The sequence below is a fragment of the Epinephelus fuscoguttatus genome, linkage group LG10 (assembly GCF_011397635.1).
Source record: "Epinephelus fuscoguttatus linkage group LG10, E.fuscoguttatus.final_Chr_v1".
Taxonomy (NCBI): domain Eukaryota; kingdom Metazoa; phylum Chordata; class Actinopteri; order Perciformes; family Serranidae; genus Epinephelus; species Epinephelus fuscoguttatus.
In genome coordinates, this window is record NC_064761.1 from 19133 (window position 1) to 42980 (window position 23848).

A 23848-nucleotide genomic window follows, 5' to 3' on the forward strand; every position below is an offset into this window, starting at 1 on the left:
CTTTTTCTTTCCTTATCATTTGAGTTTGTGAATGGTGCGTAAATATTGCCTCCGCAATGACTTGTGGGATGGAATTATCTCCTTTCCTATCGCTTAGGAAGGTCCGATGTATCCTATGCTAAAGGAGATCTAAAAGGAAGCATTGAACCTCCTTTCCTTAGCGTTTAGAGAATTTGAACAGCTCTTATCATGGTGGCCACTAAAATACTTCCGGGTCATTTAACTCAGCTAGGAACCTTCCTAAGCAAAAAAGACTTTACGACCGCAGCCTATGTGTATGTGTTGAAAAGTAAAGTGTATATATATGTGAGAGTGAAAATATATGTATGTAAAAGAAGAGTGAAAATATATGTATTTGAAAGGAGAATGTATGTGTGTGAGAGTGAAAATATATGTATTTGAAAGGAGAATGTATGTGTGTGAGAGTGAAAATATATTCAGTTCAATTCAATTCAATTTTATTTATATAGCCCAATATCACAAATCACAATTTGCCTCACAGGGCTTTACAGCATACGACATCCCTCTGTCCTTATGACCCTCACAGCGGATAAGGAAAAACTCCCCAAAAAAACCCCTTTAACGGGGGAAAAATGTATGTGAAAGGAGAATGTATGTGTGTGAGAGGGCCAGAATGAATTATGGCTTGTATGGCCCCTCATATTGATTGACAGGTGTCTCTGCCTATTATAGTCTGCCCTGCTGACTGTCACTATTCATCCCCGTTCACCTGCGTTAGGCTTCCTCCCACTGCACAAATTTGGCTTTTCTGGTTTTACCGGTATTAAACATTGTTACCTTATTGTTTGTAATGCTCTGCCTTCGTGCTTTTTGTTTTTTACTTTGTATGGCTGGAACTCTAAGTCACCCAGCCTGTATCAGGGGCCAAACCCTGGCTGTCACTAGAAATCAGTGTCTGATAATAGTCGTTTTAGCGTAGAATTGACCCGTTAATAATCCCCAAACCAGCTGTATGCTTTATGGGAACCCAATCATTTTTTGATGCTATCTAAGATTAGTAAAACCCCAATCTTCATCCATAACCAGCGTGGAAGCATCTCTCAATCCCTCTAGCCGGGCTCAAGTGTTCCTGATGACCAATAGATGGCGGCACTGAGGCGCAGAGGGACCGGCGGTGGAACGGTGCCAGGCAGGCTGGAGTGCTGCTGACTGAGCTAGGGAGAGCAGTCATTCACCAAAGAGAGCTGGTGGAGGGAAGGAGGCTGCCTCATGCCGCCGAGGTATATCGGGAATTAAAAACCTGACGTCCAGCGGACTCTGTCGGAATTATAACACAACACAATGCATCTCTTTGGGATGTGGATGCTGATGGCGGCTCTGCAGGTAAATATTTACGATTTTACAGCGAGTCAGCGATTGAAGGAGGTTGCAGTAGGATAACGGAGACTGATGCCTGTTCTAGGAAGATCGAAAGATGGGAGGGAGGGGGGCAATGCATCTGCCTTTGCCTGCTTCGTCTTAATTAATTTTAAAATCTTAGCTATCCGTGACTAAATAAGGCCCGGAAACAGCAGTCGATATTCACATAGCCTACTGGTACTTGAATGCTGCTGATCCCAGACCCGCACCGGCTCCACTGCACATCGAGTGATTTATCAAACAAACAAGAGGAACGCATTCGGGGTAAAATGCGGCTGCATGTCAGCTGTAGGACTGAGGGAAAGACAGCAGAAATAACCGTTAATGATATCCACCCAACATCTTGTCTCATCAATGACACAGTTCATGTGCTGAAATCAGATGTTTGACTTGTAATTGGCAAACACCAGTATATAGCCTGAGTGAATCAAAGCCCCGATACATAACGTTAGCGTCTCTTGCGACGATTTAAAAAGATGGCAGTTTTATGTGTCCTCTTACAACGTTAACTAGGTATGGGCTAACGTTGTCTGAGCAAGGTTTAAACGTTTTATTAGTTATATCTGTTGGATTTTGCATCCTGTCTGTTTGATAGTCTGGGCTGCATTTATGTATTATCACATTAAATGTAGAAATGTGGCCACTCGGAGTGGCTGTTCTTTAACGGTCTGTGATGCCTCTTGGCCTGGTTTTATATGAACCTATTGTGAAAGTGGACACTGGCAAAGTGTTGCACCTCAACATTATTTTCTTAATGTCGCAGATCATGTCATCTGGTGCTTTGGCATTAAGCATAGCCATTTTTGAATGTAGTTTGTGTGTGGGAGAGAGAACATGACAGCAGAGGCTTCCATTCCAGACAGAGATGTTGTTTGGGCAGCCTGGGGTTCAGCCCATTCCCAGAAGTCAGACTTCTGGGAATGGGCTGGGAATGGATTTGGGCTGGGAATATGGAGCGTGGACTGTTGGCTGGAAAGGTGCCAGTTCACCTCCTGGTGTAGTTCACCTCCTCCAAGGTGCTCTTCAGCAAGGCACTGAATCCCCCAACCGCTCGGGGCGCCTCACCAAGGGCAGCCCCCTCACTCTGACATCTCTCCACTTTGTGCATGTACAGGTCCTGTTTGTGCATGTGTGTGTCTTTTGGACCTGTGTGTAATTGACAAGCAAGAGTGAAAACATTGAATTTCCCCTCAGGGGGATTAATAAAGTAAATAAACTAAACTCACTTCTTAAAGGACCATACCAACGTTACAACTTACATGCAGTTGCTTCTACTGCTGCCCATGTGCCTTAGTGTAGGCTATCCTTCGTTTTAGGTTTGAATTGGGATGTCAGTCATCTCAGCAGCACAGTGACCCAGGAAAACATATGTGACTTTATAGAAAGTATATAGGGAAATAAAGGAAATCTTACACACTATTGTACAGCTTTGTACAGTGGCCAGTAAAGGTTAAGTATGAATTATCTGCATTAACCCTAAACACTTAAACTGCTGTACAGGGAAATCATTGTTACTGAATATCATTATTCAAAGGCTGGACGTAGCTTGTGAATGCACCTAGAGCGAGATTTACATGATGGCTGAAAAATAGGTGATCCATGCTATGTGGACAAATCAATAGAGAGGACAGTGCTGTGCCAAAGGGTCAAAGTTCAGGTCCTTAAATAATTCCATCCCCAATGCCTTCCCTCCAAAACAGCAATGTCAGCACTCCTAAAGGCTTACCTTAAATCCCCTAAAACCTGTCATACATTGTTTTTTTAATGCTTTTTGAGCTCTTTGTAAAGAATGTGATTATGTGCTTTGCAATGATACCTGAAGGCACCTTCCCTGTATGTGTTTGTTGGGATATATGAATATCAGGTGGAATAATATGTTTAATATCGCTGTATCTAAGTGTTTACTGAGATAAATTGCAAACAGCAGTGTGCAGAACATTGTTGAAGTTTGTATTGATAACAGCCCCCCTGTTTCCCAGAGTCTTAAGTTCAATCAAGGACAGATATTGGAAGTTAATTAGCCTAAGTTTGATCTTGACTACCCCTTTCTTCTGATTGTGACCCCCCTGTCTGTTTCCTCTCAACGCTGGTTGGTGGTTGATGTACTTGTGCCATTTGTGTATCCTGTACTCTTGGTATTCTCTACTATAATTATATTGATGCTGATTTATTTTGCTCTAAGCATAGCTTGAAATGCCATTCATTTGTCTCACTGTAAACTTTGCAGTTTAGAAACATTTTACTTCTATGTTATGTATGTATGCTAGAAGAGATAAGACACAATAAAACAAGTGAGGTCTGGGAACAGAGCCGGACCAGATAGCCAGCAGGGCTGCACCATATGGGGAAAATATGCTCTGTGTTGAATATCATGATAATAATATTACACATAAATAAAGACATAGGGTCCTACCCGATCAGAATGTCAGTCAAATCAGATTTGGCAGTTAAATATGAATATTTGACTTTTTGTTGCTTTTTTCCATAGTTTGAGAGTTTGAACAGGGTTCAGCAGAATGTTCTGTGTGACAGTGACATTTACTTTTATTGTAAACAAGCTAACTGCACAATCGATGGATTGGCTGGATTTTTGCTGACACTAGATATCAATAGTGTTATATTCTGATATAAAATTATTTTCTGCCTTCTACTTAGAGGTGGTGAATTCACAGCTCACAGCAACTTAATACGATACAGTCTCTGGCTTCTCTTTGATGGCTAATGTCAGCAAAAAATGTTGTTGCATGATTCCGATCCGTCGTTTTAAGCAGGATTTATACTTCTGCTTCAAATCAACATTGTACCTACAGCATACTCTGTGTTGACACAGAGCCTATGCTGTAACCTACGCTGTAGCCTTAAGCCTTGTTCACATTACACGATTTTCACCGCGATTTTGACGTCGCAGATGATCTTGAGAGCCACCTTGGGTCAGAGGTGAGTCGGCAGATAGTGTGCCACGACGAGTCCTCGTGTGAACAAGCCTATGAGCAAGTTGCCCCCTCGTCTGTGACTGGGACTGGATATCTGGCATGCTAGAAAACTAGAGAAGTGTGACATGACTGACAAAGAGTATCAGCCAGTGAGAAGTGGGATACGCCCCACGTCAGCATGCAGGAGGACGGAAGAAATGTGAGGAGGACAAGCCACCAGGTTGCCACTTGTTTCTCTCCCACGATCTGGCAACACTGACAAGCCGGCAAGCAACAACAACAACAGCAGCGTCCACAGGATCACAGGGAGTGCGTTTTATTTGGACCCAGGCCCTGGAGGCAGATTCTTCTGGGAAGAATATCCATGCCTTTACGGTGTGTCGTCTCCATGTTTGGTGATGTGACCGCGTTATCTGGGGCTCTGTCGGCAAGGGCTCAGTGGAAAAATCTTGTGGTGTTCACACACAGGTGAACACGCACACACGCAGTTGGCGAGACAGACACTGACAGAAACACATGTTGCCAGGTATAAACACTCAAAAGATTATGATGGTCTCCGCAACGCAAAATCACGGTGAAAATCGTGTAATGTGAATTAGGCTTAACGTGCACCTCCCTAGAAATTTAACTACATGGTGTGGCAGCACAGACCTCCTGTGTATTTTTATTAGCTGAATACTAGGGATGCACCATACTGGATTTTTTTGCCAACATCCAATATGCTGATATATAACAACTCATATGGCTGATAACCAATACCAATTTCGACATATCCACTTTTTTCCCCACCTAATTTTAGTGATCATCAAGTCTCTCTTGTAATGGAGTTAACAGCATATAATGCATGCATACTCTTATTGTTATGGCCCACCAGCAGATTGAGACATAAAATACAATACTTTTCAGCTGATATTGGCTGATATAGATAATTGTTTCCCTCAGTGGAAACAAAGTTTCTCTTCACTTTTTCACTGTGTAATTTATCCTGGCTTCATATGAGTAGAGAAATTCTCTGCTAGTCGTTAGGCTAATTTATACGATGTAAAATTCTATAGGGTAGTGCTAATAATGTTAGCATGTTGTATTTGTTTGGAAAATGTATTTAGTGTAAGACAGTTGTTTTGTGGGAGAACCTTGTGAGTTGTAGTGGAGCTGAATTTTGTAACATTAAATGTGCTGTTGTTCCTGGCTTCACACGAGTAGAGGAAATCACTGCTAGACTAATTTATACAATGTAAAATGCCTTAGGGTTATGCTAACAACATAAGCATGTTGTATCTGTAGGGAAAATGTGTCCAGCAAAAGAAAAGTGCTTTGTCTGTGAATCCTGCAAGTGATAATTAAGCCAATTTGTCTACTTGTGTTTGTAATTGTCAATATTAAGCCATATCAAGCCAGGAGGGCACTGCACTATTTGCGACCGGCAGAAGTAGTCGCATATATTTTTATTGTTTTTTGTAGTGTAGTCATTTTTGACTGTTGAATGAATGGTGATGGGTTAATTCCACTGTCAACTGTCTACCATGGATGTGGCATATTGTTTTGTGGTGCTTTTTACACTGTTTGTGGTGGTGTTTTCTCTGAATGAGTTTGACCATTCCATGGACTGAAGTACGGCCATGAGTTTCTTCTCCAGTGGCGCAATGCGGAGACAGTGTTCGATCCGGGTACGGTGACTCCACCAGCAATCTGGAAGGATTTGGGGAAAAATGCTGGCTCCAAGACAAACAATCTTCATTCTAGGGATGGGTCACGATTTTTGAATTTCGAATAGTCATTTTATTTTTGAAAAATCGTTTTTTTATGCGACTATTACTATTTGCCGTCTTATCCCCCCCCAACTTTATTTGACATGCAATTCAGCTCCTAACTGCACGAGGGCAGTATAGGATTGCTACAGCGGTGTGAGATGGGCTACCAGCTAGTTTGATGCTCTTCTACAAACAGGAGAAACATGCAGAGACTACTACTCTGCAAGGAATGTCCGCAGTCATTCGGGCTTTCACAGTTGAGCGCACTTCCGCATTGTAGTTTCATGTAAAAATGTCCGTGAAAAATCCCCGTGATGTGAAAAATACATGCCGAGCAGTCACCGGTGCGCAGAGCGGTTGTAAAATCTAAGCTTTGCGCGCACAGGGCTTGCGGACGTCCGCTTTGAGTCCGCGCGGACCTCTGCAGAGTCCGTTCTGCGTACGTTCCGCCCGAGTATGTTCGGGCCTTTAAAGACGAATGGATCTCTGAGTGTGTGGCTCCGGGAGGCGGGGGGGGGGGGGGATTATTCGAAAAATTGTCGAATAGTTGCTATGATTTTTGAATAGTGTTTTTGCTTGTGCTGCCCATCCCTAGTTCATTCAAGGAAGCAGGGAAGGAGAGGAGAGATGCGCCAAAGATCACAGAGACAGCAGCTGAGTCCGATTCTTCTGCCCTCTGTCATACTCGCCAGCATTCAAACAAAATAGATTAACTTTGGGCAGGTGTTGAGTTCCTTTCCGAGTACAGACACTGTTGTATCATTTCCCTCATGGAAGCCTGGCTTAAAGACCATGATTGATGATGACTTTGGGCTCCCCTGGCGTCTGGATCAGAATGCACAGGAGACAGGCAAGTCCCAGGGAGGGGACAGTGCCTGTTCGTCAACAACTGGTTCTAGCCCGACGCAGCGATGTACAGTGTCGATATGGATCGTAAACGTCAATGAGTGTCGTAAGCAATTATCCATTGTTTCATCTCGTGTAGTGTGTCATAGCTAACATTCGAAGCTGCGTCTGGTACACCTCACTACGTTCCAACAGAAAGTCTAGCATGTTTGATTTTCTTTTTGTCGTTCACGACTGCTCCTGTCACAGCCATCACTTTGACCAATGGGAACACAGATTGATCTGCTGCCATAGAAAACTGTATGACAACAACAGGCCAGGGTGTTTGATATTTCCTCTAGGGATGGTACCACACAGAGTAAAAAGGGAAAAATGCCGGCGTGAAACAGCAGAGGCACTTTATCAACCTGATGAGTGCTGCCATTAGCAACAAGCTAGCAAAGAGTGTTATTTCTTCATAACGGAGATGGACATTAAGTAAGAAAATAAAAAAATAGTGGCTTTTACTCACCACAACTGCAGAGGCTACCAGCTTCATTTGAAACAGACTACATCATAAACAGGCTATTATTTATTATTCTCTCTGTATTTTTATATTTTTACTTTTGATCCACTCAAATCTGTTTGCCTTAATAAATTTAATGTATCACGCCGTCATTTCAAACTCAACACTTCCTGTATCTGTTAAAAAAAATTAAAAGCCCCTTATAACTTCCGTTGAGAGAATCTCTTTATTTTCTAAACAGGCTTTTGTTATGAAGCATTTGCAGGAACTTGTTGTGGAGGATTCAGTCACTTGTATGTTTGCGTACAGTACTTCAAATGTAGCTCCTGCCATCTGCTGGCACTTTTGACATTTGGCTTTTGACTTTTGGCAGGGCTGCTCCTGACCAAATTGGGGCTCTAAGCGAAATTTTATTTGGAGCCCCCCCCCACCTCTCCCCATCCCAAATGCATCATAGGTACAAAATGACCGCACCGGTCTGGTAGTACTACTACTACTTCTACTAATATTAACAAAAAACTTATTATTATTATTATTGATATTATTATTATCATTATGATCATTATTGTCATTGTTGTTGTTGTTGTAATATTATTCATTCATTCATTCATTCATCTTCTAACCACTTCATCCTCTTGAGGGTCGCGGGGGGGCTGGATCCTATCCCAGTTGACATCGGGCGAGAGGTAGGGTACACCCTGGACAGGTCGCCAGACTATCGCAGGGCTGACGCATAGAGACAAACAACCATTCACGCTCACATTCACACCTATGGACAATTTAGAGTTATCAGTTAACCTAGTCCCCAATCTGCATGTCTTTGGACTGTGGGAGGAAGCCCGGAGAGAACCCACGCTGACACGGGGAGAACATGCAAACTCCACACAGAGGGGCTCCCACGCCCGGGATCGAACCGGCAACCCTCTTGCTGTGAGGCGAGAGTGCTAACCACGACACCACCGTGCCGCCCTAGTATTATTATTATTGTTATTATTATTATGTACAGAATACAGTCCTAAGAAAACATACTAATTCAGGATCAAACACACTGATATTTCAAACTTTACATTCAAGTTTAGTTCCCTCTGTCAACAAATGCATCAGTTATACACTCATTTCAATCAGTATTTCTCTGTCTCCTCAAAAGCTGTCTGTTATGAATTAAATTCACTAACAGATGGCGACATTTACCTCCATAAAAATAGTCGAAAACTTATATTAACAACATAAATTGATAGGCTATAAACTTTAGCCAATATATTATATATTGGCTAAAGTTTATAGCCTATCAATATATACGACCACCAACTGGTCATTTTACCACTCCTTTTCATCAGAGGTGAATGCATAGGGCGTTAACAAGACATTCAATAAATGTTAATCAGGGCTGTTGGAAAAAAAAATTCTCCAGTCTAGACAGAGACTGGAGACAGAGATTCCTATCTAATGAGTAGCAGCTTAGGTGTTTGTGCCGCAAAGTTTTATTTCAACAACATACCCCACCTTCAAGTGAAGCACGAGCTTCCTCTTGTTTTGCCTTTTTTTCCCTCTTGCTCACTCCTCTGCAAGTGCCTCCCGGCGCACCCCTCTGATTGGTCAGATGTCGAGTGCTGTCAAACACTGCAGCGACGCATGCACGGTCAGATTACAGGTCTCTTCTCTCCTTCCTCGAGCTGATTCTACGCGTGCCTCACGGTACCACATATGCGCATCCATTGCGCAAATGCGTCCTCTCACGCAAAATGTGGCCCCCCATGGAAGATGAGGCCATACACACAGCGCGTGTTCTTTATTTAGGGAGGGGCAGCCCTGCTGCTAGGGGTCGACAGATAATCGGCCTGGCAGATTTTATGAATTTTTAGGGTTATCGGTATCTGTGATTTTTTTTTTATGCTGATATGCAGTTTTGTTTTCCTTAGCTGCGTTGTTTTGCCCCTGGCGTGCTTCTCATTCCTGCACGTACCACTCTAGGCTCTTAAAACTAAACTCAAGACCTACCTTTTTAGCCTGGCTTTTAATTTAGCTCTCTTTTATTTTTATTTTATTGTTATTGTTATCAAAAGGATAACATTAAGTCAGATTTAAATATCTATCTATACATATATATATATATATATATATATATATATATATATATATATATACATATCAGCAATATAAGAACTATGATGCTGGGACATTCTGTAACTTCACAGTTGTCCAAAACATGTGATTTGTGCCAGGCGGACATGATTGCCAGTATTTTTTTCTTTATTGCAAGAAATTCCATTGACTCATTCACAAGACAAAAATGTGTTTTATTTTGAAGAAACATTCAGTATTTACATCTAAGATAATAGAAAAATAGTAATAATATTAAAGCTGCAAGCAGCGATGAACGGGACCTTGGGCTCGCTGTCGGCCTCCAGCTCACATAGACAGTGCGAATTATTCGTAAGAGTCAAAATGTCGATAAAACAAGCAATGTCAAGAGAACGCAAGGTCATTTTTGGCAATAGAGGGACTTTATATTACAGTACATTACAATCAGGGTTGGGATCCGGATCCGGTTCTTTTTTGGAACCGGGTCCAAAGTTCTGGATATCACCAGAGAGATACACTCGTTCTGAACGCAGTATATAGCCTTCATGTTTGTGGAGTCAAAAAAGCGATCTTAGTCGCAAGTTTACAATGTCTAGCTCACAGCTGACACATTTGCTCATGTTACTTTCAGAGGCACTAGCTCATTTCCTGTTAGATTTAGGTCAGTGGTGTCAATGAGTGATTTGTAGGTCTCAAGGAGAGAAAGTAGCCAGTTTTAGTTTGATCTTTCTACGTCATTCCTACAGGGCGCAATAGCCATTTAAGTGTGTCTAGGTGGTCCAAAAATTGTCAAGAGGTTTTGTGACATGAAGTTGTTCAGAGGAATTGTTTAGCAGTGCTTGGTCTGTCATGTGTGCATGTTTGAAGTCGATACGATAAATGGTGTAGGAGGAAATATTTTTTAGTAAGAGAATTTTTGAAAAATGACATCTTACTTTGAAAGGGCAAATAGCTCACTTCCTGTTGGATCTAGGTCAGTGGTTGCAGCGTGTGATTTGTAGGTCTCGAGAAAACACCTAAGTTATACAGATTATCTGATTAGGAGGAGTTGATCTGTCATGTGTGCGAGTTTGAAGCCCATACGATAAACGGTGTAGGAGGAGATGGTTTTTGAAGAAATTTTGAAAAAGAGCGGTTTTGAGGTGAAATCTTACTTTGAAAGGGCAAATAGCTCACTTCCTGTTGGGTTTAGGTCAGGTCAGATTTGGTTTGATCTTTCTACGTCATTCGTACAAGCTGCTAGGTGGCGCTAGAGAGGCCATTTTGGCACTTTTCAGATTCATTTTTTCATTTCATAAATTTTTTTGCCAGTCCTGACATGCGTGCCAATTTTGGTGAGTTTTTAAGCATGTTTAAGGGGTCAAATTCCAGTTTAAAGAGTTGGCGGAAGAAAGAAAGAAAGAAAGAAAGAAAGAAAGAAAGAAAAAGAAAGAAAGAAAGAAAGAATAATAATAATTAAAGCTGCAAGCAGCTGTGATCGGGCCCTCGCTCTCCCGCGCCACCGCGGGGGGCCAGCAGCACGCATCACTGAAGAGGTTATGTGAAAACTCAGAGTAAGTTAATCCTGACGTGGTGTGACGTTTCATCTTCCTACTCCAAGAAAACCCCTATGGGGAGGGGTTTTTGAAAATTTCAAAGGGGCGCTATAGAGGCATTTTGTCCCTCCCGTGGGCAACGCCCCTATCAGATGTAAGAGCTTGCCACTCTTGACTTGTGTATCAATTTCATGAGGATATGAGGTCGCTGAAGCCATCAAAAAGCCAAAGGTATTTTGGTGGCAAGGACGGCGCCATAGCGGCCACGCCCCTTGACATAGAGAAAAGCTTTTAATAAGAGTTGATCAGCATGGTCTCAGGGGCTGAGGCTGCTGAGCAACCAGGGGCTGCGGGGAGACCCAGAGCAGGCATGGATTGGTGGTGTAAATGTGGGGCTTACTGGCCACTTTATTAGGTACACCTGTGCAATCTAATACAATCCAATACAACAGCTCTGCCACACATTCTATGTTTACAAAGCTTTTACATTTTCATCTTTTGTCAGAAAGGTGATTATTCTACTTTATTGTTGGGGTCGTAGTGGGTGGTGTTGGTTTACTGGACTGCAGTATATTTAAAAGTGTTCCTAATATTTTGTCCCCATCAATTAGACAAAATTAGGAGACCACCCCAGTACACCACCACCATTCACTATGACCTCAATAATAAACAAAGTAGAATCATCACTTTCTAGACGATGTCAACAATAACCGAAAATGTATAAGCTTCGGGGAAAAAATCATGGTGTAGTCGTTCTACTGGATTAGATTCGATAACACAGTTGTACACAAAGTGGCCAGTGACTGTATGATACATAAATACCGTATGTCCTCAAAGCCGGGGCTACTATTAACAAAAAAATAGTTTGGGGCCAGGCTACAAATAGGGGCAGGCTACTATTTGAAGGAGGCTTTGAATAAAAAAAAAAAAAAAAATCACAGCCAAATCTGAAAATACAAATACTGTATTTTTTTTAAATTTTAACAGCAGAAATATTTATGTAAACTTGTCTTTACAGTAAAAATGTATGTTTTCTATATAGTATTACAAATAAAGTACTGTATTATTTACAGTAACAAACTTTACTTGAACCATAAAAATAGTTTTTGGTGTTTTTGTAAATCACCACTATTTACTATTTACTACATCGCAGTGTACTAGTTGTCCTGCCTTAAAACAGTGAATCATCTCATCCTCTGTCCCATCTGCAGCCACCATGATGCCACACACCTTACAAGACAACATGACACAAATTAATTTTAAAACTAGGCTACATTCATAATTATGACTTTTTATCTCACAATTTTGATTAGGAATGGCGATTTTTTTCCCATTACTGGTGAAAATTGGCTTCCATAGATAAAGATTGTTACGGTAAAAATATCAGTGCCAGAGGCAGTCCTGGCTAGTTTTACGCCCTGGGCAAACCATCCCTCGGCGCCCCCTGCCCCACCCCCCACGTTACGATACCAGTGAAAGTATCACAGTGTTCTGAGTAGTATTACGATACCTCGGCAAGAATGACGCAGATGTGCCTTTTGTCATTTATAAAAAGATAAATCACTTTTCTATAATACATCACTGATATTTCAAAGGAATAAATTACTTACTGACTTATACTTACAAAACAGCATCAATAAGTGATTAACATAGGGGGATCAAAACAAAATAAAAAAAATAAACTAAAAATCAACCAGCCACCCTCCTCCCCTGACAAGTAAAGAACAGTCCCTTCATAAGTAAAGAACAGTCCCTAAAGTGCAGTGAGGCTTGTGGGCCGTTACCTAGGGTGACCATATTTTGATTTCCAAAAAAGAGGACACTCGGCTGGCCATGACATAGCCTACTTAAATGATACTTGCAGTTTACTTAAAGATGCCTTATCATTTTAATATATTTAAAATGTATATGTATGGATAGAAAATTCAGTTATATTACAAAAATAATATCTCTCAAAGACAGAAATTCAGATAGGCCTCTATAGGGGACACACACTAGAGTGTGGCGATCCAAGCCCGACGGTACCCGACGGGTCAGGCCGGGTTTGGTCAAAAATGTAGCTCTACATTTTTGACCAAACCCAGCCCGACCCGTTATAGCTATATAAATTGTATTCGGGCTTGGGTCGGATTCGGTCAGCTTTCAGTAAAAATGTAGTGTAAAAATAAATAAAATCCTATTGTCTGTCCTGTTTATTGCTTGGGCACTGTTATTTACGTGACAACACCTTAACATAACATAAACAGACACACATTGGCTGTTTGTTTCTACCTCTCCCCTCGCTGGAAGTCTTGGACCTCCAGCCGTCCGCCTCTGCCTTGATTAAACACTGAAAATAATATAAAAGAGGGAGACAGGTTTTTCCTATTTTATCTTATTTTGTTTTATGTCTCCCTCTCCCGCCTCCTGCTCCTGTCTCAAACACAGAGGTCTCACTCTCCGCTGAGTACCCACGGCGCATGCCCGGCCTGTTGACCTTATGGGCCCTAGGCATTTCTGGGGTATTTTTACTGCCTTTACTTTTAAGCTCATATCACAGTCATTATAAAGGCTACATACACATGCTACATCTTGTTTTTTCAGGACTATCTGGGCTAACCAGATTTGCCATCATTTTCTGTCCTACTATGTGCCTGTATTTTATATTAATTTTTATATCAATGAAAAAAACAAATCCGTGTGACTAAATTCTTACATTTTTACATGTATCTCACCATAGCAAGTTGGAAAAAGACATATTCTGCCATATATGAAGAGGGGAGACTCTCTGGAATCTGGCAATATAAGAACCATGATGCTGGGACAATCTGTCACTTCACAGCTGTCCAAAGCATGTGGTTTGTGCCAGGCGGACATGATTGCCAGTATTTTTTCATTATTGCAAGAAATTCCATTGACTCATTCACAAGTCAAAAATGTGTTTTATCTGAAAGAAACATACAATATTTACATCTAAGATCATAGAAAAATAGTAAACCAAGTGCAATGATGTCCTCCAAGATAATATTTGCCACTTTGTTTGCAGTAAACAAAGTCTGTTGTTGTTTTTCAGTTTCAGTTATATATTGGGGGGGGCATTTTGGGCATTGGGGGGGGGGGGGGGGGAGACATGTCCCCCCTCAATGTATATGGTGACTACGGCCCTGCCAGGCATGCATAATTAGGCTACAGTTGTCCGGGTGCGCAAAGGTGAAGTGGCTGGTCTTGTCATACAAAGTTTGATGGAGTGCCAACTGGACAATATGGAGATATTTGCATCTTGAAAGCCGGACCACAAATGTGGATAGACAGGGAGAAACACATGCAAGCCTAAGACATGGTAAGATACGATATTCCTCACTATATGAAGTGACTGATAACAAGATCTGTACAATAGACTGTAAAGAAATTCATCAGGTTTTTATGTTGTAGACAATTAATCTGGATTTATAGCATGATGGGATGACAGGTATCATTGGAAAGCTCTGCTCTTGCGCTTTCACGTGATATGTGTGGTACTTCTGTGCGATGCTGCATTCGCGAGTAATCCATCCAAGAGTAATGTGTGTGCAGAGCTGTATGAAAGCTGTTATACATAATTTTAGTGTAACTTCATCATTTTTTTTCGCTGTGAAAACATTGGACTACCGACAAGTGCTATTATAAGTGCTAATTCCGCTGTTTCACGTGATATGCATGGCTTCTCGCTATGACGCACAGTCGCAGAGAAAATCCAGAGAGAAGAACAGATGTGAATTTGGACGCACTATGCATTGTTCGGGCCCATAGGGGAGCCTGTAACCGTACTGCGTGACACAAACTCAGTGCTTTGGTCATTAAATAATGTCGGACTTGGTTCGGGCTTGGACAGAAATATGCGGCTCGTGCCGCACTCTAACACACACACACAAACACACAGAAAACCGGACATTATCAGTTTATAAAAAAAACCCCGGACGGGATGTGAAAAGTGGACATGTCCGGGCAAAAGAGGACGTTTGGTCAGCCTAACGCTGTTACCTAACACAAAGAGAAATTTTAATGGCTCGTTTCTCCTCTGACACGCCACATACCTGTGTGCCGCCACAGCTCGGATGTCCAGGTACTACTGGGCAGTCATGACACCAACGAAAGAGGAAATTACTGGACCTGGAGTTGGACTTCTGTCACCGGTAACACATTATCTTGCGTTTGTCAGCTGCTCTCATGTTCCCTCCTTTTGTGAAGGTTTTGTGGCCGTCCTCTGTCAACCAGGCATCAAATACCCCGCGGCGTATTCCTCCGACATTTGTTCGGAATATTTCAAAACTTCTAGCTTTAAATTAACACTGAAGTTGCATCTTGTCACCATCTTATCTGTTTACAATCAGCTGAGAGTGCGCAACTGCGTGTGTGCCTGGATGTTGTGTGTGTGAATGTGCTCTCTGTGTCTATGTGTGTGTGTAATCCAGGTCCAGCGCTCTATAAAAACGGCAAGTAAACACGTCTGGTTTATAAAAGAGGCCAACGTTTATTTATTAATTTTTTTTAGACCCGGTTATTAAAAGAGGCCGGCTGCTAATAAACCTCCATTTTGTGCGCTGAGCAGTAGGCAGCTCTGTCTCACCAATCTCAAAACAGCAGGAACTGACAATTAAAGGTAATGTAGACCTACCTACTCATATAACTATAGGGATTACGGCATTAGGCAAATTTGCCAAAATGTCAAACTATCCCTTTATATGTAACATCACTTTCTTTTCATATTAGCCTTTGAGAAAGTCATTAAATGTTGTTCAGTGTTTTTAATAATTGGGTGAAAATGAAATTTAAAAACAGTCCCATGATTTCTCCTCACTTTGGTTTTATTCATATTCCACATATTAAACAAAATAAAAGTTTTCTCAGTCGCTATTTCAGCTTGAGTAGCTTTTACCACCAACAGATGCTGACTACCACACATCTAGTCTCCTAAAATCCTGTAGATGAACATGTTTGGAGTAGACCATTGGTGGTACAGACTTTTTTGTGCGTCTGGGCAACTTACACATATGTACACATTTTCATCTTCCTACTCCAAAAAAACCCTATGGGGAGGGGTTTTTGAAAATTTCAAGGGGGTGCTATAGAGGCATTTTGTCCCCCTCCATAGGCGACGCCCCTATCAGATGCAATGCTCGCCATTCTTGACTTGTGGATCAATTTTCATGAGGATATAAGGTCGCTGAAGCCATCAAAAAGCCAAATGCATTTGATGGCAAGGGCGGCGCCATAGCGGCCATGCCCCTTGACATAGACAAAAGCTTTTAATAACTTTTGATCAGCATCGTCTCAGGGTGATCTGTACCAAATCTGAAGTTTATTGGACAAAATCTGTAGGAGGAGTTTGTCAAAATACAAGGTGTCGAAATCACAAAATCACCACCAAAATGAAAAGTTTAAATCAAAATGGCCGACTTCCTGTTTGGAGTAGACCATTGGTTGCAGAGACTTTTTTGTGCGCCTGGGCAACATACACATATGCACCAATTTTCATCTTCCTCCTCCAAAAAATGAAAATATTTGAATAATTGAATATTTCAAGGGGGCGCTACAGACGTATTTTGTCCCCCCCATGGGCGGCGCCCCTATCAGATGAAAGAGCTTGCCATTCTTGACCTGTGTATCAATTTGCATGAGGATATGAGATCGCTGAAGCCATCAAAAAGCCAAACGTATTTAGTGGCGAGGGATCGATAGTCGCCACGCTGCCACATTGACACCATTAGACGTAGCTTCACAGCATTCATAAGGTAGCTTCACCAACTAGTTCTGCATGCATTAGAAGTGGAATGAAGTTGATACAGTCAAGTTTGTGTCATCAGTACATGTTAAAGTAAAGACTGGTCATTTCCTGTTACCACCGGGGGGTGCTATGAGTAAGGTGGGATATTAATATATCTGGCCGTTCAGGGCGGAGCCATCATCATGTCCAGCGAGTTTGAAGCTGCCGAGATCAAGTATGTCGGCGTGAGGTCCATTCAAAATTCGATGGCGAGAAAACGAAAAGTCGCTAAATTTTGTCACACCCTAGCAGCCACGCCCCTTGACATAGAGAAAAGCTTTTAATAACTTTTGATCAGCATGTTCTCAGGATGATCTGTACCAACTTTGAAGTCGATCGGACTAAATCCCTAGGAGGAGTTCATTCAAATTTAAGTTGTGGAAATCACCGTAATGAAAAAATTCAAAACAAAATGGCCGACTTCCTGTTGGGATTTTACCATGACGTTAAGAGACTTTTTTGTGCGTCTGGGTATGATACATGTGTGTACCAAATTTCGTTTGCCTACGACAAACTAACCCCAATGTGGAGGCGTTTTTGAAAATTTGTAGGGGGCGCTATTTCAGCATTTCGTGTCGACCATGTGCAACTGCCCAAAAATATCGACTTTCGGATGCGGCTGGACGAATGTGGAAAGTTAGAAGCATTTTGAAATTTGAGAAAGTGGTGAAATTGGGGCATGAAATGTCGCAATAATAATAATAATTAAAGCTGCAAGCAGCTGTGATTGGGCCCTCGCTCCCCCATGCAACCTTGGGGGCCTGAGGCACGTGGGGGCTGTGGTGCGAAGCGAGAAGGGAGAAAAAACCTGGCAGGAGCGAAAAAACGCAATGTTTTGCTCATCCACCAGGTGGCGCTACGAGCGTAACCAGATGTGGCCAGGTGCGTTCAGGGGTGGACCCTCATCACACGTGAAATTTCGAGCAAATCGGACAATGCATGAAGGATTTATACCAAGTTGATGTTCCGTGGCGAAGGATGAAAAGTCACCAACACCGCCACGGCAGCCTGTAACATGACAGGACACGTGTGTCACTGTGGAGATTCATCAACTTGATCGTCATGTGGCCACAAAATGTAGTTGATCAGGTTAGGAGCTTGAGGTTGGTGTTTGTCAGTGTAAAAGATGGCATTTCCTGTTTCCACAAGGGGGCGCCACAGGCGAGATTGCCTACGAGCATATGGAGGCATTGAGGGCGGGGATCTTATCATGTACAGACATTCTGAAGCAGTTTGGATGAATTATGTGGGAGAGAGAGCTGCTTGAATATGCATGGCGATGGATCAAAAATGGCAGCACCATAGCAGTCACGCCCTTTGACCTACAGACATGCAGAGCACAACTTTTGATCAGCATGGTCTCTGGATGATCTGTAAAAAATCTGAAGTTGATTGGATGAAATCCCTAGGACTAGTTCGTGAAAATACAACATGTGGAAATCACGCCAAAATCACAAGTCAAAATCAAAATGTTCGACTTCTTGTTTTGAGTAGACCATTGGTGCCAGAGACTTTTATGTGCATCTGGACAACATACACATGTGTACCAATTTTCATGTTCCAACTCCTTAAAAATTTCAAGGGGGCGCTATAGAGGCATTTTGTCCCCCTCATGGGAGACGCCCCTATCAGATGCAAGAGCTCACCATTCTTGACCTGTGTGTCAATTTTCACGAGGATATGAGGTCGCTGAAGCAATCAAAAAGCGAAATGTATTTGGTGGCAAGGGAGGCGCCATAGCAGCCACGCCCCTTGACATAGAGAAGAGCTTTTAATAACTTTTGATCAGCATGGTCTCTGGATGATCTGTAAAAAATTTGAAGTCGATTGGATGAAATCCCTAGGACAAGTTCGTTAAAATACAACATGTGGACATCACGCCAAAATGACAAGTCAAAATCAAAATGGCTGACTTCCTGTTAGACCATTGATGCCGGAGACTTTTATGTGCGTCTGGACAATATACACGTGTACCAATTTTCATGTTCCAACTCAAAAAAAACCTATGGGGATGGGTTTTTGAAAATTTCAAGGGGGCGCTATAGAGGCATTTTGTCCCCCCCATGGGCGACGCCCCTATCAGATGTCAGAGCTCACTAATCTTGACCTGTGTGTCAATTTTCATGAGGAGATGAGGTCGCTGAAACCATCAAATTGCCAAACGTATTTAGTGGCGAGGGATCAATAGTCGCCATGCCGCCACATGGACACCATTTGACGTAGCTTCACAGCGTTCATAAGGTAGCTTCACCAACTTATTCTGCATGCATTGAAGTGGAATGAAGTTGATGCGGTCAAGTTTGTGGCATCGGTACATGTTAAAGTAAAAACTGGTCACTTCCTGTTTCCACCAGGGGGCGCTATGAGTAAGGTGGGATATTAACACATCAGAGCGTTTGGGGCAGAGCCGTCATCATGTCCAGCAAGTTTGAAGCTGCTACGATCAAGTATGTGGGCGCGAGAGCCGCTCGAAATTCGATGGCGAGAAACTGAAATGTCACCAAAATTTGTCACGCCCTAGCAGCCACACTCTTTGACCTACAGACATGCAGAGTACAACTTTTGATCATCATCGTCTCTGGATGATCTGTAGCCAATTTGAAGTCGATCGGACGAAATCCCTAGCACAAGTTCGTTCAAATGTATGTTGTGGAAATCGCCGTAATGTAAAAATTCAAAACAAAATGGCCGACTTCCTGTTGGGATTTTACCATGACGTCAAGAGACTTTTTTGTGCGTCTGGGTATGATACATGTGTGCACCAAATTTCGTTTGCCTACGACAAACTAACCCAAATGGGGAGGGTATTTTGAAAATTTGTAGGGGGCACTATTTCGCCATTTTGCGTTGACCATGTGCAACTGCCCAACAATATCGAATTTCGGATGTGGCCGGACGAATGTGGAAAGTTAGAAGCATTTTGAAATTTGGGAAAGGGGCAAAATTGGGACACGAAATGTCGGAATAATAATAATAATCATAAACAGTGCGATTTCAATAGGGTCCTCCACGGACGACTTCGTCGTCGCTTGGGCCCTAATAATGATAATAATAATAAACAGCGCGAATTCAATAGGGTCCTCGGACGAGTTCTTCGTCGCTCTGGCCCTAATAAAAAACAGCGTGATTTCAATAGGGCCCTTGGACGACATTGCAGTGGTGGCTGCTGCTTTACTTTGTTTCGTATTTGCAACTCTGTAGCTGAACGTTGTTTGGATGGCTGCGGCTTTACATCTGATTGCCGTAAATGGTGTCACAATTGTGCCAAAATGGCGTAACACTATAAGATGTGACGTTCAAGGCAGGTTGCTAAACTGGGAAAGGACAGACGCCGTTGTAATCTACTATAGCCGGTGAATACTTTGATTGTCGAAATTATTAAATTATGAAGCATTTGAAGTCTATCTCATTTTATTTTATTCTTCTTCTTATTTCTATCCTTGTGTGTCATCAAATGACCCCATAGAAGCCCATTACATTACATTATATATTGTTTCATTACTTTAGCATTAATAGACCTGGACCTCGTATTTTGTCATGCTCGAATAGTAATACTATACTTTCTTAAACTGACCAGGACCTGTGTTATTTCTTTTTCTTAAGCATGAGCTACGCAGACTGAGCTGTATGTTTGGTGCAGCCTGATTTTTCGTTTTTTTTCTTTGTTTATTGTTTTTTATCTTTTCTCTGTCCTGTCCTGTCTTGTTGTGTGTGTGTGTGTGTGTGTGTGTGTGTGTGTGTGCGTGGTACATGCCATGGCTCTCCTGCCCTCCTTTCTCATACTCTTCCTCTGCCTCACTCTACCCAGTATCCACTTACTTACCTTTGATTCGTAATTGAACCATTGAAAGGACTGAAAATTATACACCTGAATATAAGGAGCCTTTGCCCAAAAATTGATCTGATCAGAGTCTGGGTCACTCAGTACAAACTTGATATACTTACCTTCTCTGAAACATGGCTGCATAGCAAAATTAATGATAATGAAATTGAACTAGATAATTATATGCTATACAGAGCAGATAGGGGCACTAGAGGAGGAGGTGTGGCTATTTATGTTTCCTTGCGTTTTATCTCTGAAACTGTTACACCAAAAGTACTCCCATCTTTCTTTGAATGTCTTTATTGAGTTAAAACTCCATGAAAATAAACGTCTAATTATTGGTAGTATTTACAGACCCCCACCTGTTCACCCTGATTCAACCAAATATATTTTATCCACCCTCACTTCATTTGAACATCCGCATGAAATGATAATTCTAGGCGACTTCAGCTCTAACTGGCTTGACCGCTCTTCATCTAATGATAAAAACCTACTCAAAAGTATACATTTAACTCAGCTGATCAATGAGCCCACCAGAGTCAATGCCAGATCGAAATCATTGCTAGACTGGATCCTTGTAACCCACCCTCATCGAATTATTGGATCTGGTGTTCTCTCTGACTGCTTCAGTGATCACTCAATCACCTTCTCATCCAGTGCGCATGCGCCCGCGCGTGCAGCCTGTTGCAGTCACTCCTGCTTGTTCTCTCAGTTTTCTTACTTTTTGCTTTGTTAAGTTTGGTATTTGTGCTGGCTTTTTGTGATTGTCGGGACTGCACTGAGAGCGGTAAGCGCAAAGGAGGGGGGCTTGCTGTTCTAGTAAATAACCGCTGGTGCAGTCCTGACCATATTTCCATTAAGGAACGTATCTGTTGCCTGGACATTGAACTGCTTGTTGTTGGACTCAGGCCGTATTATTTGCCCAGGGAGTTTTCACATGCAATTATTGTAAATGTTTACACCCGCCCCTCTGCCAACCCAACGTCGGCATGTGACGTCATTCACTCCGCATAGCCCGCCTGCAGACTAAACACCCGAGTGCCTTCATAGCTATCTCGGGTGACTTCAACCATGTCACCATGGCAACAACATTGCCCACATTCACACAGTATGTGAGCTGCCCTACCAGAGAGGAGAGGACACTGGACTTACTGTATGCAAACGCCAAAGATGCATACAGCTGCTCCACCCTCCCCTCTCTGGGTAGGTGAGACCACAACCTGGTGCACCTCAACCCCTGCTATGTACCACTAGTCAAGAGCCAGCCCGCAACCATGAGGACAGTGAGGAGATGGTCGGAGGAGACTTATGAGACACTGCAGGGCTGTTTTGGTGCGACAGACTGGCAGGCACTCTGTGAGCCACATGGGGAGGACATCAACGGGCTCACAGAATGCATCATGGACTACATCAGTTTCTGTGTAGACTCCACTGTCCCAGCCAGGACTGTCCACTGTTACCCAAATAACAAACCGTGGGTAACAAAGGACATCAAAGCCATCCTCAATGCAAAGAAGTGGGCCTTCAGAGCTGGTAACAGGGAGGAGGTGAGAACAATACAGGGGGAGCTGAAGATGAAGATCAGGGAGAGTAAGGAGAGGTACAGGAGGAAGCTGGAGAGGAAACTCCAGCAGAACAACATGAGAGAGGTCTGGAGTGGAATGAGGACCATCACTGTCTTCAGGACCAACAACCACAGAGGAGTTGAAGGCAGCATGGACAGGGCCAATGAACTGAATCTGTTTTTTAACAGATTTGACACTACTGGCCCTGCCCATCCCAAGGGTAATGAGGATGAGTACAGGGCAGTTGTGGATAACTTTGTCACACGGTGTGAGCAGAACCATCTGCAGCTCAACGTGGCAAAGACAAAGGAACTGGCTGGCAGGATCTGAGGAGGACCAAGACACCGGTGATCCCTATTTCCATCCAGGGGGTCAGTGTGGACATTGTAGAGGACTATAAGTACCTGGGGGTACACATTGACAATAAACTGGACTGGGTTAAGAACACTAACGCTCTCTGCAGGAAGGGCCGGAGCCATCTCTATTTTCTGAGGCGACTGAGGTCCTTCAACATCTGCCGTCTGTGGTGGCCAGTGCCATCCTCTATGCTGTTGTGTGCTGGGGCAGCAGGCTGAGGGTGGCGGACGCCAACAGACTCAACAAACTGATCCGCAAGGCCAGTGACGTTGTGGGAACGGAGTGTGACTCTCTGATGGTGGTGTCAGAGAGGAGGATGCTGTCTAAGCTACGAACTATCTTGGACAATGTCTTACACCCACTCCACCATGTGCTGGTCAGGCACAAGAGTACTTTCAGTGGGAGATTCATAGCACCAAGATGTACCACTGAGCGCCACAGGAAATCATTCCTGCCTGTGGCCATCAAACTGTACAACTCCTCCCTCTGAGTGGCCCTGAGACTATTTCACCCACTGCAATAATTTAATTTAACTTGTGCAATAACCCCATTCACCCTGACTGTTTATATTCTGTTTGTGTAAATAATCTTGTTCAGTTTACAATATATATATATATATTTATTTACGCTTATGTTTGTTAATAATTCCTGTTTATTTAACTATATATTTTTTAATACTATTGTTTAAATTTCTTATATTTTCATGTATCTTTCCTCTCTTGCAAGGAGCACCTGTAACATAAATGATTTCCCCTCGGGGATCAATAAAGTATTTCTGATTCTGATTCTGATTCTGATCTTCTGTGTATGGAAAATGAAATCTCCTCGCCTTCCTCCAAAATGTATCAAAGTAAGACAAAGTAAGGATATTAATTTCGATAATTTCATTCATGATCTGATTGCAATAAACTGGGACAGATTTCAACTCATACCGTATATTGAAGACGCCCGGAATTATTTTTATGCCGAAATCACACAAGTTATTGATAAACATGCCCCGTGGAAAGAAATAAAAGTCAAAGGAAAACATTTACCCTGGATCAGCTCTGATCTGATCAACCTCTTCAAACAATGGGATAAAGTCTGGAAGTGCTATAGAGTAAGGAAGGATGCTACTGATTGGGAAAAATATAGATCACTAAGGAATTTATGCAAAACCAAAACACGTAATGCTAAATCAGACTTTTATAAAAAAAAACAACTATCTGAAAATATCCATAACCCAAAACAGTTCTGGAAAAATATGAATAATGTCCTCAACAAATCTAACAAAAGCACCAGTAACCAGA

At 42.4% G+C, this 23848-nt stretch overlaps 1 protein-coding gene across 1 annotated transcript in view; it reads left to right on the forward strand.

Annotated features, from left to right (window-relative positions):
- Positions 1-1193: 1193 nt before the first annotated feature.
- LOC125895868 (cadherin-2-like) overlaps positions 1194-23848 on the forward strand; it is a 398602-nt gene continuing 375947 nt past the window's right edge. Inside the window, exon 1 of the mRNA XM_049588038.1 lies at positions 1194-1344. Coding sequence (XP_049443995.1) covers positions 1303-1344 — 42 coding nt within the window. The 5' untranslated portion in view covers positions 1194-1302. The remainder of the gene's footprint in view (positions 1345-23848) is intronic.